The sequence below is a fragment of the Vicia villosa genome, linkage group LG6 (genome assembly GCF_029867415.1).
Source record: "Vicia villosa cultivar HV-30 ecotype Madison, WI linkage group LG6, Vvil1.0, whole genome shotgun sequence".
Taxonomy (NCBI): Eukaryota; Viridiplantae; Streptophyta; class Magnoliopsida; order Fabales; family Fabaceae; genus Vicia; species Vicia villosa.
Genome location: NC_081185.1, coordinates 142632905 through 142648483, shown reverse-complemented (window position 1 = coordinate 142648483; position 15579 = coordinate 142632905). Strand labels below are relative to the sequence as shown.

Below are 15579 nucleotides of genomic sequence, written 5' to 3'. Positions count from 1 at the left end.
AAAGTACAACATGTTGAGGGTGATGTTGAACAGGTAGAGCAACCCAGAGCGTATGCTACGAGAGCATACTTGTTGTATTTGCTTGACACTGTCATTTTCGTCAACACGACTACAACTTATGTGGATGTCGTATATTTCTGATACTTTGAGGACTTTGAGCGGATCCATGAGTAGAATTGGGGACCGCTTGTTTAGTCTACTTGTGCTGTAAATTATCTGAAGGTTGTAGGTGGAAGGCGAAGCGGATGAGCGACAACATCACACTTTTAACGGTAACATTTCTTGGTCTTATATTGATTTTGTTAATTATCGCAACACCGTTACTAACTAATGATTCTTGTTTTTTCAGGCACGGATCCTACAACATTTTACATGCATCCCTGGTTGGTCACTTTATCCTGCTTATACTGAGAATAAGTCGCGTGCTTCTGCATTCAACTTGCTCAGAGAAAACCAGGCGACATAGCCATTCATGGTGTATATTGACCGCTCGGTATTTCATGATATGCAATTTCATTCTTACGTCGACCACCGTGTGACGATTCCATTTGACGACATTGTATTATATTCAACATGGTTGGCTTGCAGGTCGCGCAAGAAAACTTCTCATCTGCCTGAGCGTGTCATGCGCTAGTTCGACTACTTGCAATACACTCCCAAGCATTCTGCTGTGTCTGCCCCCTGGTGAAACACATGAATGTGGATGCCATGTTTGATGATTATAAAAATCATTTGGTACCAAATGAGGCACAAAGTACCATAGCACTGAATGACTGAAGCTACATGGACGATTACATCTAATGGTTCTTTCAGGTGTCTCATTCATATTTGATACAAGATGTTTTAGGACACCCTCCTAGACCATTTCATTAGGAGATTCTAGAGGAGGCAGGCTAGGACTAATCATGCTCATGATGTCTTGCCTAGGTGTCGACGTATCATAGAGATCGGGCAGACGGATATTAATAGAGGACTTTTTCCTGATGGCTCTAAGGCGAGATGTGTTATAGATACTATAATAGCAGAGGCTCGAGGGGCTATGCAATACAGAAGGCAGCACAGGAACGCGGGGAGAACATGGGGCCGATTCATAGTCGTTGTTTTCATATGGTCATCATAGTCGAATATGAGAAACTGTTCTGACGTTTTACATTTTGTAATTTTCTTATGGGAATCATTGAAAAATAAATTATGGTACTGTCTACATATATTTCATGCATCTCCGAAACATTTACGAATATGCATCTCTGAAATAAACTTAAATTCACTAACAAAATATACGTTCGAAGATATATATCCAGAAACTAAAAGAATTTTTTGAAAATTGAATACGGAGACTTAATATTAATAAAGTAAAAAGCAAACAAAATAAAATATGGATCCAATAAATCTGAATTTATTTTCCCAAAAATAAAGAAATTGAATAAAATAAAAAAATATTGGACCTTGTTCTATTTTATATCTTTACAGGACCTTATCAAAACACAACGAGCCATTCTATCCCCTCTCTAACTTTAGGTCCAATTAGCATCGGGTTCCTTTCCAAGCCCAATCTCTTTCTAAACCCTAGATCTCGCTTCCGTCACGCCGGAAGCCCTAGCTTCCGCATTCGGCGCCGCCGTGCCGCGTTCCAGTCAGATTCCGTCAACACAGCTGGTAGATCTCAAACTCAAATATTCTGATTTGTCAATTATTTTTAAGAATTCTCTTCATCTGAATCCTTTTTCACTTTTACTGAGTTTCTCGATAATCGCTTTTGTTGCAAGTCGTTATTAGTTTTTTTCAGCTTTGCTTTCTCGATATTGTGTTTGGGTAGTTCTTAATTTGAAACTAGTAAGATCGATCATGGATTGCCTCTCTTTTTGTCTATCCAATTGTAGTGTGATATTTATATATATAGTACTGATTGGTTGAAACTAGTTTTGAGTTTAAGCTTGATTTATTACATCATGTGGACTCTGGATACTGGGAAGTGATTGTGATCTATATATTTCTGTTGGTTTGTTCTTATTGAGATGGGCCTATACGACCCATCAATGGGCCCAATTATCCTTTTGGTTCAGCGTTGTGTTTATTAGGGCTTAATTACTTGAATTCCAATTCCAATGTGTTACGTTTGTTTGTGACTCTAATTATGTCGTAGAATTAAACTAAATACACACTTGGATAAATAATCACAAATTTAAGGATTGTGGGTATTGCTACTATCGTGTCCTTGGGTTGGGCCTTATCATTTTGTTAGCAAATTCAAGATGGAATTTTGTTTCTTTCTCTGAAGATCAAATGTGATTCATGTTAGGGATAAATGATGACAACATTTTTATGTTGTTCATTCATCAATATCTAATCATGCTTTCTTTGGACTTTTTCCAGATGACAGGAAATATGTATTAGAATTTAGAGTGGGTTCTCACTCATTGAATAAATTTTGTGTTATGCTTATGCATGGCACTTAGGTTAATATGTGATTTCCTCCCTACAGTTTCTACTGATGGGAATTTAACCCTCACTTTATGCTTTTCCATAACTGCGCTGCTTAAATTGCATGGTTTATTTAAATTAATAGATTTGTTGCTTTGGATATTCTGTATTACTTTTCATTATTTCTTTTCATGTAATTTTTGATTTCTATGCTTTCTACATATTCATCATAGAGAAATGCAATATATGTTTAAATGTTTATGTTAATTTAAAGTTTGTACATTTTTCTTGTGATGGTTTATATTTTGATACCTTATGCTCGGCTGATGTCATGTTATCTCTTCACACACACATATATCTGTGTGTTTGTAATTGTTAATTGTAGTTGATGACTTAATTATTTATTTCTTCCGGGTAAGGCAGGAGGACATACTAATAGGATGGCTACTCTTGAAGAAGGTGAAGTGGTGGCGACCCCTGATGTAAAAGATGAATCGATCAATACCGACAAGATGGATGTTATTGAAGAAGACAAATTAGTGGCGACCCCTGTTGTAAAACAAGAGCCAAACAGTCCTGGCTCTCAACCTGGCAACGATCTTGAAAATTCTGAAATTCTGTCTAACAATAATGTGGAAAATTTGAAGTCACAGCCCATCAAGGATCTCTGCGATTCCGAAGCACACCCTAGTGAAGGACTTTCTGCATCTGAATCCCTGCCTACCGATGGTGTTGCAGATGAGTTGGACAACACAAAAGAATGTCAGAAAAATGAGCTGGAGAATTCTGAATCACTGCACAACAACCAGGTTGGCAATGCTGGGGCTGCAGAAGACAACCAACCAATTGATTTGGAGGCAACACTTGATACGCCGCTGGACAACTCTGAAGCTGCTCCTGGTGATCTACTTGTTGGTTCTGAAGCTACTACCGACAAGAAGGCTTCCTCAGGGGCACAGCCCAGCAACCAAGTGGTTGATTCTCAAGCATTGCCAAACAATGCTGTGGTTAATTCTGAAATGCAGACAAGTAATGAAGCACCTCACAGTGATGAGGCGGTTGCATCTGAAACACACAATAGAGATGAATTGGTTGAATCTGAAAAACAGCACAACAACGAGAGGGTGCTTGTATCTGAAACACAGCACATTGATGAGATTATTGTTTGTGAAGCACAACACAACACTGACGTGGTTGTATCGGAAACACATGGCAATGATGAAGTGGTCATGTCTGAAGCACAGCCCAGTAGTGAAGTGGTATTGTCGGACTCACATCTGAGCAATGAGGTGGTCATATCTGACTCACAGCCGAGCAATGAGGTGGTCATATCTGACTCACAGCCGAACAGTGAGGGTGTTTTTTCTGACACACAGCCCAGCAATGATACCGTCATACATGAATCACAAATTACTCATGACGTGGTTGTGTTTGACACAGAGCCCAACAATGAGACTGTCAGTCATGAAGTAGGGGTTTGCAATGATGCAGTTATGTATGACACACAGCCCAACAATGATGTAGACATGTCTGACACGCAGCCCAACAATGAGAGTGTCATGCACGAAGCAGGGATCATCCATGATGCAGCTGTGTCTGGCACACAGCCTAACAATGAGGTAGTCATGTCTGAGACACAACCCAACAATGAGACTGTCGTGTATGAAGAACAAATCAGTAATGAGACTGTAATGCACGAGGCACAAATCAGCAATGATGTGGTTGTATCTGAAGCTCAGCCTGAGAATGAGTTAAGCAATTCAACAATGTATCCCAACAATCAGATCTCCAATCAAGAAATTCTTCTTGATAGTCATCAGTTTTCTAATCTCCATATGATTCCTGAAGATCAACTGCCTCAACCTGAATCACTGCCTAATGCTGAATCGCCGCATAGCTCTGAACCAGGGGCAGACAGTCACAACACAGATGTCAAACCAGTATCCCATAATCATTTGCAAGAGTATGATACAATGCCGAACAACCATCTGGACCATCATGAGGCACTGGCCAACCATCATCAGTTGGCTAACTCTGAAACACTGCCCCATGATCAGCTAGCCAATTCCCAGATGATGACTCACTACGACCTGGCAAATAGTGAAACATTTCACAGCAATCAGATCAATTCTCAAGCACACTATGAGATAGTCAATGCTAACGATTTTCCCAGCTATGAAATAGTAAATGCTGAAACTCCACTAAACCATGAAGAACATACCCCAGAGACACAGCCAAATAAGAGGAGGAAAAAAAAGTCTATAGTCTGGGAACACTTCACCATAGAAACAGTTAGTGCTGACTGTAGAAGGGCATGTTGCAAGGAATGTAAGCAAACTTTTGCCTACAGTACTGGACCTAAAGTTGCTGGTACCAGCCACCTTAAACGGCACATTGCCAAAGGGGCATGCCCAGCTCTTCTGCGTAGTTTAGATCCAAATCAGTATGCCCCGTATACCCCGCGTTCAAGGGGAAGTGGTGCTGGCAATGCTAGCAGCAATACACCAAAACGGCGTTATAGAACTGCTAGCACACCTTACACGATTTTTGATCAAGATCGTTGTCGTCAAGAGATTGCTAGGATGATCATTATGCATGATTACCCCCTTCACATGGTTGAGCATCCAGGATTTGTTGCATTTGTTCAAAATCTGCAACCCCAGTTCAACATGGTGACCTTTAATACTATTCAAGGAGACTGTGTCGCAACTTACCTGATGGAAAAGCAAAACCTTATGAAGTATTTTGATGAAATACCAGGACGCATTGGTCTGACCCTGGACACGTGGACCTCAAGTCAATCTGTAGGGTATGTGTTTATCACAGGACATTTTGTTGATAGTGATTGGAAGTTGCAGAGGAGAATTCTCAATGTTGTGATGGAACCATACCCTGATTCCGATTCTGCGCTCAGCCATGCTGTATCTGTCTGCATTTCTGATTGGAACTTGGAGGGAAGATTATTTACTGTTACATGTAATCAGCCACTGACTGAAGGCACCATTGAGAATCTCAGACCTCTACTCTCTGTAAAGAATCCACTTATCTTCAATGGCCAGTTGCTAATTGGAAGTTGCATTGCCCGTACTTTAAGCAATGTTGCATATGATTTGTTGGGCTCAGCACAAGACATTGTCAATAAAATTCGGGAAAGTGTGAAATATGTGAAGACTTCAGAATCTCATGAGGAAAAATTCATGGATCTTAAGCAGCACCTTCAGGTACCTAGTGAAAGGAGCCTTTTTATTGATGACCAAACCAAATGGAATACAACATATCAAATGTTGGTTGCAGCTTCTGAACTGAAGGAAGTCTTTTCTTGTTTAGACACTTCTGATCCTGATTACAAAGGAACCCCGTCTGTTCAAGATTGGAAGCTTGTTGAGATCCTTTGCGCATACTTGAAACCCCTTTATGATGCAGCAAACATTCTTATGACACCAACTTATCCCACTGCTATTACATTCTTTCATGAAATTTGGAAATTACATTTGGATCTTGCCCGTGCTGTTATGAATGAGGATCCCTTCATTAGCAACCTTACTAAATCCATGCATGAAAAGATCGAGAAGTACTGGAGAGATTGTAGTCTGGCTTTGGTGATTGCTGTAGTTATGGATCCTCGTTTCAAGATGAAGCTTGTTGAGTTCAGTTTCACAAAAATATATGGTGAGGATGCTCATGTGTATGTCAAGATTGTTGATGACGGAATTCATGAGCTGTTTCATGAGTATGCAACCCTTCCTCTGCCACCGGCATACACGGAAGAAGGAAATGCTGGAAGTAACATGAAGATGGAAGGATCCCCTGGAGGAACTTTGTTGTCAGATAATGGTCTTACAGACTTTGATGTCTACATCATGGAAACTTCTACCCATCAGACGAAGTCTGAATTGGATCAGTATATGGAAGAATCACTATTGCCGCGAGTGCCAGACTTTGATGTATTAGGTTGGTGGAAGCTAAATAAACTCAAGTACCCCACACTGTCTAGGATGGCTCGAGACATATTGTCTATTCCTGTTTCTACTGTTCCTCATGACTCCGTCTTTGATAAAACGAATAAAGAAATGGATCAGTATCGAAGTTCCTTGCGTCCAGAGACAGTGGAAGCACTTATTTGTGCCAAGGATTGGATGCAGTATGGAGCACCTGAATCTTCTACTGCACTTGTGAAAATGGAAATCTAGATTTCATGCTGTGATGGAAATCTAGATTTCATGTGGTTGTACCCATTATATTTTTAGGTTCTCTTGTATTTTACTTTTAGCTCAGTTCTCTTTTAGGCTATATTGTAGTATTTGAGAGATTATTTGGATGATTCATCTTGAATATTTAAATTTTAAACTATGATCTAGCTTTTCTTTTAGATGCTAGTTACGGCTTGTTCTACTGTTTTCTTACATGACTCAGCTCCTATTACAATTAAGAGATTGTTAGAGCTGCTAATAGAATTCTCATTCTGTTCATTTATGTTCTATCTAACTGTTCTGATTGTGAGTTTTGCTTCTTTTGCTTTTCCATTAGTTTTTTTTGGTGATTTTACTGAGACTGCTTTAGTGTGATAGAGTAATGCCGCGATACTCTTTTCTTTTCCATTAGTTTTTTTTGGTGATTTTAGTGCAGGTTTTAATCCGGTTGCTCACTTTATGCTTCGAAAAAGGTTGACCTATTCATGTTTCAAGGTTATAAGCTGATTTTTTTTGTTGCTTAAATTATAGTATATGATAATAAGATATTTTTACTAACTTGACATCCTTTAACTTCAAGTTATTTGAAAATTATGTTTCAGTTGAAGTAACTTTCTACTGTTTTCCATTGTGGCATTTTAATTATTGTGTTTATGATAAAATTGATAAAATTAAAACCATGTTTATGACATGATGTTGCTGGCTTAATAAAGCAATGATACTGTGATGTGTATTTGTCACATGATACTCTTATCTCATATACGTTGCTAGTTTATTAAGTTCAGTCTATAATGACATTCTTATCTCTTTGGATTAATCTAATATACTAGCATGAATGACATATATTTAAGTCCATTCTCATTTCCTTTTGAATATAAAAAGTTCAATTTCTGGATTATGAGACACACCTCTACCTAGTCTCTCCATGCATAGAATTTGATCAAAGGAAGCTTCTGTCTACCGTGTTAGTTGAAAGAGCAATGCTGTTGGATACGCTCACAACTTTTTAGTGCAACTAGGGTTTTGTTTTTAAGTAATTGAATCCTTAACATACAATTTCTATTTGTAAAATCACTTAAGTTAATGATATAATAATTAAATATTGAAATAATTTGTCATGTCATAGTAGAGTTGCATTGCAATGCAACTAATAAAAATGTGTGGTACCCAATCAAATTAATTTATGAGGTAAAGTTGTGTGACCCATTAGAGTTACACCAATAAAATAAAAATTAAATAAATTATTTTGAGATGATATGGCTAATGGGACTCATAAAAAACTCAAAAATGGATTGCATCATTGTAGATGGTCTTAGTGTGATTGGAATAGGTTGGTGTGTCGGAGGAACACAATCATTGAATAACAAAACAACGAGTATTACTCATTTATTTAATCTCTCACCAATGTGCACATGTATGTGATTCAACGTTCATAATAATGTTAAATCACTTAATTAAAATTATAGATAACTAGCCGTCTACCTGTGAGATGCACGGATAAGTATTATCGATAAATATTAATTTAATAGTTAAATTTTATTAAAAAAATAATCATATTCTTAACAATAATAAAAAGTAGAATAATAATAAATTTATAAAATGCGAAAAATAATATCCTTGTATGTATGTAGTGGTAGAAATAATAAATAAATAAATACAGAATCAATGAATGAGCATTACAACTACGTTATAGTTTTTGTTATTAACTAATTTTTTTATTAGAAATATTTAGATTAGAAAAAAAATTAGTTTAAAGTTTAATGTTTAATTTGTAATCTCATACAAATCATGTAACATAATTAATATAATTAAAAAAATTATATAAATCAAATAAAGACAATTTGGTACATGACTATATTTTTTTATAACAATTCTTGTGTAATGGTCCAATATCTATTAATGTTTGAAACTAAAATAATACAATATTGAATAATAAAAAATAAAAATAATAAAAAAAACAATAAAACATATAAATATTATAATCTAGCATTTCCATAACCCAAATTTCTTAAAATATTTTATCATAATTAATCCTTCAAAATTTGTACCTATAAAATAAACATAACTAAAAGTTAACAAAGAATAATAACATAAAAAATAAAAAATAGGAATCAAAATAATAAAGATTGAAATAATAATAATGAATTTAATACACTTTTTTCTAAATATTTTTTAAATAGGAAACATAAAAAATATTTTATGAGGTTTCAATGTCTCTTATCTGAAAAAAATAATAATTAGTATATGTATTGATAATTTTTTAATATATATAAATATAAATATTTTCATTAGAAGAATTAGCAACAATAAGAATAATAAAAGCAATAAAATTAATTAATTAATTAATAGAAAAATATTTGACGAAATTTTTTATAAGACATTATAAGATTATAATTTAGTATACATTAATTAATTAATTAATTAATTAAAGGAAAATGTTAATTGTTAAGAAAACATAAAAACAAGAAAGACAAGAATAAATCTCAACCATTCATTACTACCACCACTCCATGATTCCTATTAAAAAAAATTAAATTAAAAATAAATTAAAAAATTTCCCTATATTATAGTGACATGTGTTCATTCTTGCATTTCTTCTCCAATTTCCTTCGTACTAAATAGCATTACTCATTAATTAAATAGTTAATAGAAAAATATAAATAGCAACCTATCTTTTTTTTGTTGGTTTTCTCGTAGATCAAATGGAACTAAAATTAGAGAAGAAATTTGTACATGTCATCCCAAATCATCCAAAAAATTTAAGAATGAATACAGAAGAATTCTTCAGTGAAATAATATATAATAATGATTAATTATTAATAATTAAAATAATAATAATTAATAAAATTGTGAGAGAAATAAAGAGTGTGGGTGAGGTTAGTGGGGTTACATAAAAGATGAGGTGGGTAAGGTTAGTGGGGGGTTACATATAACCTGTGTTTTTTTATCATTTTATTATATTTATTTTATTTAATTATTGCCACTTATTTAATATAAAATAGTTACTAGAGATTTTTTTATCTTTTGAAAATTTAATAAAAGATCGTGGGAAAATAGTTATTTTATTATTATTATTATTATTATTATTATTATTATTTATATGATAATTTGTTATTGGTGAAAAATTTGGCGGAAAACTTTTGGAGGAAAGAAGTTGTAGGATTATAAGTTGTAGGAATATAATTTAGTACGATGATATGTTTAATCATTGTCATTTATTTAATATAAAATAGTTATTAGAGATTTTTTTATCATTTGAAAATTTAATAAAAGAATGTGGGAATATAATAATGGTTTATTATTATTATTACTATTATTATTATTATTATTATTATTATTATTATTATTTATACGATAATTTGTTATTGGTGGAAAATTTGGCGAGAAACTTTTGGAGGGAAGAAGTTGCAGGATTATAATTTAGTATGGTGGAAAATTTGGCGAGAAACTTTTGGAGGGAAGAAGTTGCAGGATTATAATTTAGTATGATGATATGATATGATATGATGACTAGTATGTAACGAGGTATATTAATAAAAGACTCTTCATGTACTCTAAAATTTAAGATTCATATATCCTTCTTTCATCTATTATATTTAACTCTTTGTTAAACCTCTCAATGTAAGACCGAAATTGAACCCAAGATTTTCACCGACTTTGATTTTCTTCGAAATGTTGTGAAATGGATAAAGAAAAATTTGGAGCTCTTCCCACGAGCTAATTAATATGTTTCACAATCATTAATCCATGGTACTAATATTCAAAATGAGTGAATAACTTACAAACCACCAGGAATGGAATATACGACAGAACAACTGACACCGGTGAACACTTGGAACTCATCAATGTCCACCTAAATTTCAGCGTATATAATATTCATTGATTCATCTACTAAAACATTTTTGTAGGAGATGTCTCTATCCCTTTTGAAAACATCAGATGCTAAGGAAGATGAGGCGTGTATGCGACGACGGTTGCGGTGCCTGAGACAACAGCCCTCAGACTCAGATCTTAAGGGGGAGTGTCTTCACGGAACCAAGGAACATATTTTATGCCTCCACAACCTCGTGTGGTCAGTGATACCTAGGTGATTCTGCATGATCTTCATTGTAGTTTGCCATTATGTCGTCATGGACCCGGGTCGATCATTTAGCCTTCTACGTAGTAGAAGATGGCTAAGATTGATTATTTTGATTCCTTGGAGTCGTTCATTCTGGTGCACTAGCATTGTTGACTCTTTGGACCATCATCAACATGTCTCTTTGTAGTGTGTTTGTTTCAAAGTTAGTTGTTGTAGTTGCATGAGTGGTAGTTTGTGATGCGCCAACCTCTCCTTATAAGTAGGTAGGTGGAAATTGTTATGAAAATTGTCTTGATGTCTTTCTCTATTGTATTTCACACTATTTATAATAATGTCAATAGTTACAGGTAATTACAATTCATAATGATTGATTACAAATCATAATTACTAATTATAATTCAAAATGAATAATTATTTTAATCTAGGATAGTAAATTACTCACAATAAAGACAAAGATTAATTCGTGATTAGCATCTCCCTCAAATTGTCGGGTTTAGTCAAAGAGCGTCAATTTACTAATAAGAAACTGATGTCGTGGGCGTGGAATAACCTTGGTAAGAATATATATGGCCTGCAACTGAGTACTTACATGAGGAAGTGATATCAATCGATCATCATAGGCGTCATGACAATCAACTTCTATAATACATTCATAAAAATTAGGATTTGTAACAATTTAAATGACTCTTGTATTGTCAGCATAAAGTGAAATAAACCCTATTTGGGGAAATATAAGTTCACCCAAAAGACCTATAGCCAAAGTATTTTTGAGTAAGCGGCAGACATGGCACAATACTCAAATTCATTAGAAGATTTAGAAAATCTTTCTTGCTTCTTAATTTACCAAGAGATAAATGAAGAACTAAAAAACAGCACCAATCAACATCATTGTAAGCACTCAATTAAAGAAAAATTCCAGCGAGAAAAATAAACCATGGTGAATGGTTCCCTTCAAGTAGTGAATTATACCACAAACTCCAACCAAGTGAAGATGGATATGAGAATTTATGAATTGACTTACTCGCTGAACAACAAAATATATTTCAGGGCGAGTAATAGTTAAGTAACTAAGGCCACCCACAAGTTGTGGATACAATAAGGGATCAGACAAAGGATCTTTATCATCACGGTGATATTTAACATTAACCTCAAAGGGAGTACCAACCAGATTAGGCGATTGAAGACCCGTCATAGAAAGCAAATTTATAGCATACTTGTGTTGATGGAGAAAGATACGCTTAGATGTAGAATTAACATAAAGACCAAGGGAATAATGTAGTTCACCAAGATATTTCTTATGAAATGAAGCCTGTAATTGTTGTTTAAGTCTCTGAATAAAAGCATGATCAAAACCAGTAATAACCATATCATGAACATACAAAAGAAGTAAGACAATTCCCTTATATATGTTATGAATAAATAGAGAGGAATAATACCGACTCTTAGTGAAGGATAACCCAAGTATAGTGGAGCAATATTTTTCATATCAATGCTCTATGTGTTTGTTTCAAACCATATAAGAAGTGTTTAAGCTTGCAAACACCCTTGAATGAAGAGAGCAAGCCTTGAGGGGATGTCATATAAATGTCTTCAGCCAGGTCATCATGAGTAAAAGCATGCTTCATATCCATTTGATGAAGAGACCATCCATTAGAAGCAAATATAAATGTTACAAAGCGAATAATTGTCATTATGGCCACCGGTACAAATATCTCATCATAATCAATTCTATATTTTTGTTTGTTTCTTAAAACAACCAAGCGAGCCTTGTAACGGTTGAAGGATCCATCAGAATTCAATTTCACATAATACACGCATTTGCAGCCAATGGATTTGACATTTGGAGGACAGTAGACAATATTCCATGTGAATTTCTCTTAAAGAGCCTGAAGTTACTCTTTCATTACTTTCAAACATACACGTATACTTGCATGCGATACATTTTAGACAGTAACAATCATCCACAAACATCAAAGGAGAAATAATAGGGATGTTTCTCCCCGCACGAAAGTTTTTTCACTTACACTTTTCAATAGAATAATAAATAAAATGAGATGGTTTATCCATGCATAATACAAACATATATGGGGAGATTGGATCTCATTTTCGGATACCTCGTTGTGGTAAAAAATACTCATTTCTAGCACAATTCCAATTCACTTTTGGTTTATACGCTTGAATTTCATGCATAATCCTATTAATCATATTATACAGGAGCTCAATCTTAGATAAAATCCTCCAAATTAATTCCCAACTCAATTCATCGTACGCTTTAGATAAATCCACTTTTATAGAAAAGTAACATTTATTTCCTTTCATCTTGTCCATACTATGCACCATTTCCCTTGCAACAATAAGATTATCATGGATGTTTCTCCTCGACACAAAACCAATTTGAAAAGATGAAACCAAAATAGGTACATATTTCTTATAATTTGTATTGCGCAATGATATGGGACGAAATTGAGAAACATATTGCAGTTGGTTAACCTTAGGAATCAAGCAAATATCAGTTTGATTTACCAAGGAAATCTCACCTAGGATTATCGCACACTTCGCAAAAAAAAATTGCAAACTTTGCTTCCAACTACTTCCCGAGGTTTTTGATAGAAACCTATTGGAAATCCATCAGGCCCAAACATTCTCCAAGGTTTCATAGCAAACACAACATTATAGAATTCTTCATCACTAGTCCAAGCATCTAATCTCTATTGCACATCCTTTTCTAAAGCTGGAAAGGTGAGGGGAGTCTGAAACCACTGAGTTCTAATGGCACTAAGAGCAAACAAATTCCTGCAGAAGTTGTTAACCAATGCAAATAGTTGGTCTCTATATCTTCTATCTAATGACCATGATCATCCTTTATCATAATAATATTATTTCGTCGCCTTCTACTAAATATTTTAATATGGTAATACCGCATATTCTGATCACTATCCATTAACCATTTCGCACGCGATTGTTGGTACAAAATTAACTTTTCTTCCTTTAGAGTATTATGAAGTTCCAACTATAAGTTCTTATATAGTATTTTTAAACCTACCACGTTCACACCATTGAGCAAGCTCTTATGGATACCATTAATTCAAGCCATAAACTCATTCTTATTCACAATTTGGTGTACAACAGATTACTTATATCCTTTGATTGCTTTCTGCAACTGTATAAAATTATATGTCATGTTGATATCTTTTTCCCCAGCCTTTTGAACCATCTCATAATACGAGTTATCAACAATCCATACACTCTCAAACTTAAATTTTCTGGGGGCCACCAGATGGGAAACATCAACTAGAGTAATGAAAATAGGATGATGATCAGAAAAATCCACCCTAGTCAAAATTTTGACACAAGGATTCAAAAAATTCAACCTCCATTGCTTATTTCTCAAAGCCCTATGAAGACTTTCATAAATACGTTGACCACCATGCAACATGTGTCATATCCAAGTATATTTTGGCTCTACAAACCCTATATCCAAAAGCTTGCATTCATTGATTCTTCCTCTAAAAATACCTCACCTCTTAACGGACATAAACACTTCACCTTTCTTCTCAGCTGCACGAGTAATATCATTAAAATTTCGGGTCACAACCAAGGTTCATTCATATTTTGAGAAATCGCTGCCACATCTTCCCATAACAAACATTTATTCTCCACATAGGGGCTATCATAGAGTGTTGTTAATAACAATATACTATGTTAAGGTTGTTGTGCCCTTATTTGGATAAAATGCAACTTTATACTACATAGTTCAAAACAAATTTGTTCTCTTCTTCAAGCAACCATCGTACCTTCAGCATAGCCTTGGCTACTCATATATAATACTCCATCATTACCTAGTCGCTGGAAAGTAATATATAAGTTACTAGGATTTCACCGAGTCTCCATAATGACAAGCATGAGTGACTTATGCATCATAACATATTGCTTACAATAACGATAAAAAAGCTTGTTGGTTTCACCTCTACAATTCCACAAACAATCTTGCATTTTGTATCAATCATAAAGAATATATTCCTAAAATAAAAATCATCCACCAACCAATTAATTTGTTATTCTTATGTGTTTATGTCACCCATCCATATATTATTCATTTTCCATAATTGGTACTTGATCATTTGCATCCATAAACACTCAATTTTCACTATTTTCTCGCCTTCCTCAATAGCATTAGCTCGAGGACGTGTAATGTTAACATATGATGGTATGGGTGGGTTAAGAGTAACTACCCCCATTCAATTCCTGTTAAATAGAGCTTAATAAAGATGATTCGTAACCACTCATTTCTACAACCCTACTTCTTGTTGATTCTTTAATATATGTCCTCCATTATTTCCTCTTTCCCTTTCACCCAACTTACCAATATTGGACCTTTTGAACTGGGTCTCAATATCTTTATCCACACTATTAATTTTCAATTTATCCACCATATGTTCTAATTCTTTTCTACTAACATCATTGGTTTTCCTTTAAAAACATGTGATACACGTGTAGCCAATTTCAAATCTTTAACTGCATTCTTCTCAATAATTGCCCCATTTGAAAAATTCTTTCCACTACTTTCTTTCTTACTTACATTTTCCATTTCTGAATTTAGGAAGACTAATAATAACATTACATATCTTTACAACGCCCCTATCATTGTCATTTAATGCCACGTTGCCCTCTTTCTTTTTAACATTAACAACAAAATCATTATTTATTTTCAATATCTCCTCATTCAAAGTAATAAATCTCGACCCCTTTAATGTTGTGGCCTTATTAACTCTTGTTAGAGCATTATTTCTCTGGCCGTCATCCGCCCTTTGTCCTCTTCGGACTTTTTGTACTACGCTAGAAGGATTATCATTTCCAATTTCAGCATAATTCCCTCATACACCTCTT

The 15579-nt window shown here is 34.5% G+C and overlaps 2 protein-coding genes across 3 annotated transcripts; one reads left to right on the top strand and one right to left on the bottom strand.

Annotated features, from left to right (window-relative positions):
• The first annotated feature begins 1466 nt into the window (after nucleotides 1-1466).
• On the top strand, nucleotides 1467-6792 carry LOC131610296 (zinc finger BED domain-containing protein RICESLEEPER 3-like). Of its 2 annotated transcripts, none has more exons than XM_058882202.1 (2): nucleotides 1467-1656; nucleotides 2845-6792. In XM_058882202.1, exon 2 carries the CDS (start codon nucleotides 2862-2864, stop codon nucleotides 6609-6611), a length of 3750 nt encoding a protein of 1249 aa, XP_058738185.1. In that variant the 5' UTR covers nucleotides 1467-1656; nucleotides 2845-2861; the 3' UTR covers nucleotides 6612-6792. The 2 variants fall into 2 exon arrangements, with proteins under 2 accessions (XP_058738185.1, XP_058738183.1); XM_058882200.1 differs by having other exon boundaries at nucleotides 2841-6792.
• Nucleotides 6793-10389: 3597 nt separating this feature from the next.
• LOC131614860 (uncharacterized mitochondrial protein AtMg00810-like) lies at nucleotides 10390-12058 on the bottom strand. Its single transcript, XM_058886399.1, has 2 exons — nucleotides 11714-12058; nucleotides 10390-10464 (listed from the first exon to the last, which is right to left on the bottom strand). The coding sequence occupies exons 1-2, from the start codon at nucleotides 12056-12058 to the stop codon at nucleotides 10390-10392; spliced, it is 420 nt and encodes a 139-aa protein (XP_058742382.1).
• Nucleotides 12059-15579: the final 3521 nt, after the last annotated feature.

What these genes read in the sequence shown, in the direction of transcription:
- LOC131614860 (XM_058886399.1), bottom strand. Translation starts at nt 12,058, where the DNA reads ATGGTTATTACTGGTTTTGATCATGCTTTTATTCAGAGACTTAAACAA. An exon ending in TATATTTTGTTGTTCAGCGA is followed by an intron (nt 10,465 to 11,713) that starts GTAAGTCAATTC and finishes GCTGAAATTTAG; the next exon opens with GTGGACATTGATGAGTTCCA.
- LOC131610296 (XM_058882202.1), top strand. Translation starts at nt 2,862, where the DNA reads ATGGCTACTCTTGAAGAAGGTGAAGTGGTGGCGACCCCTGATGTAAAA.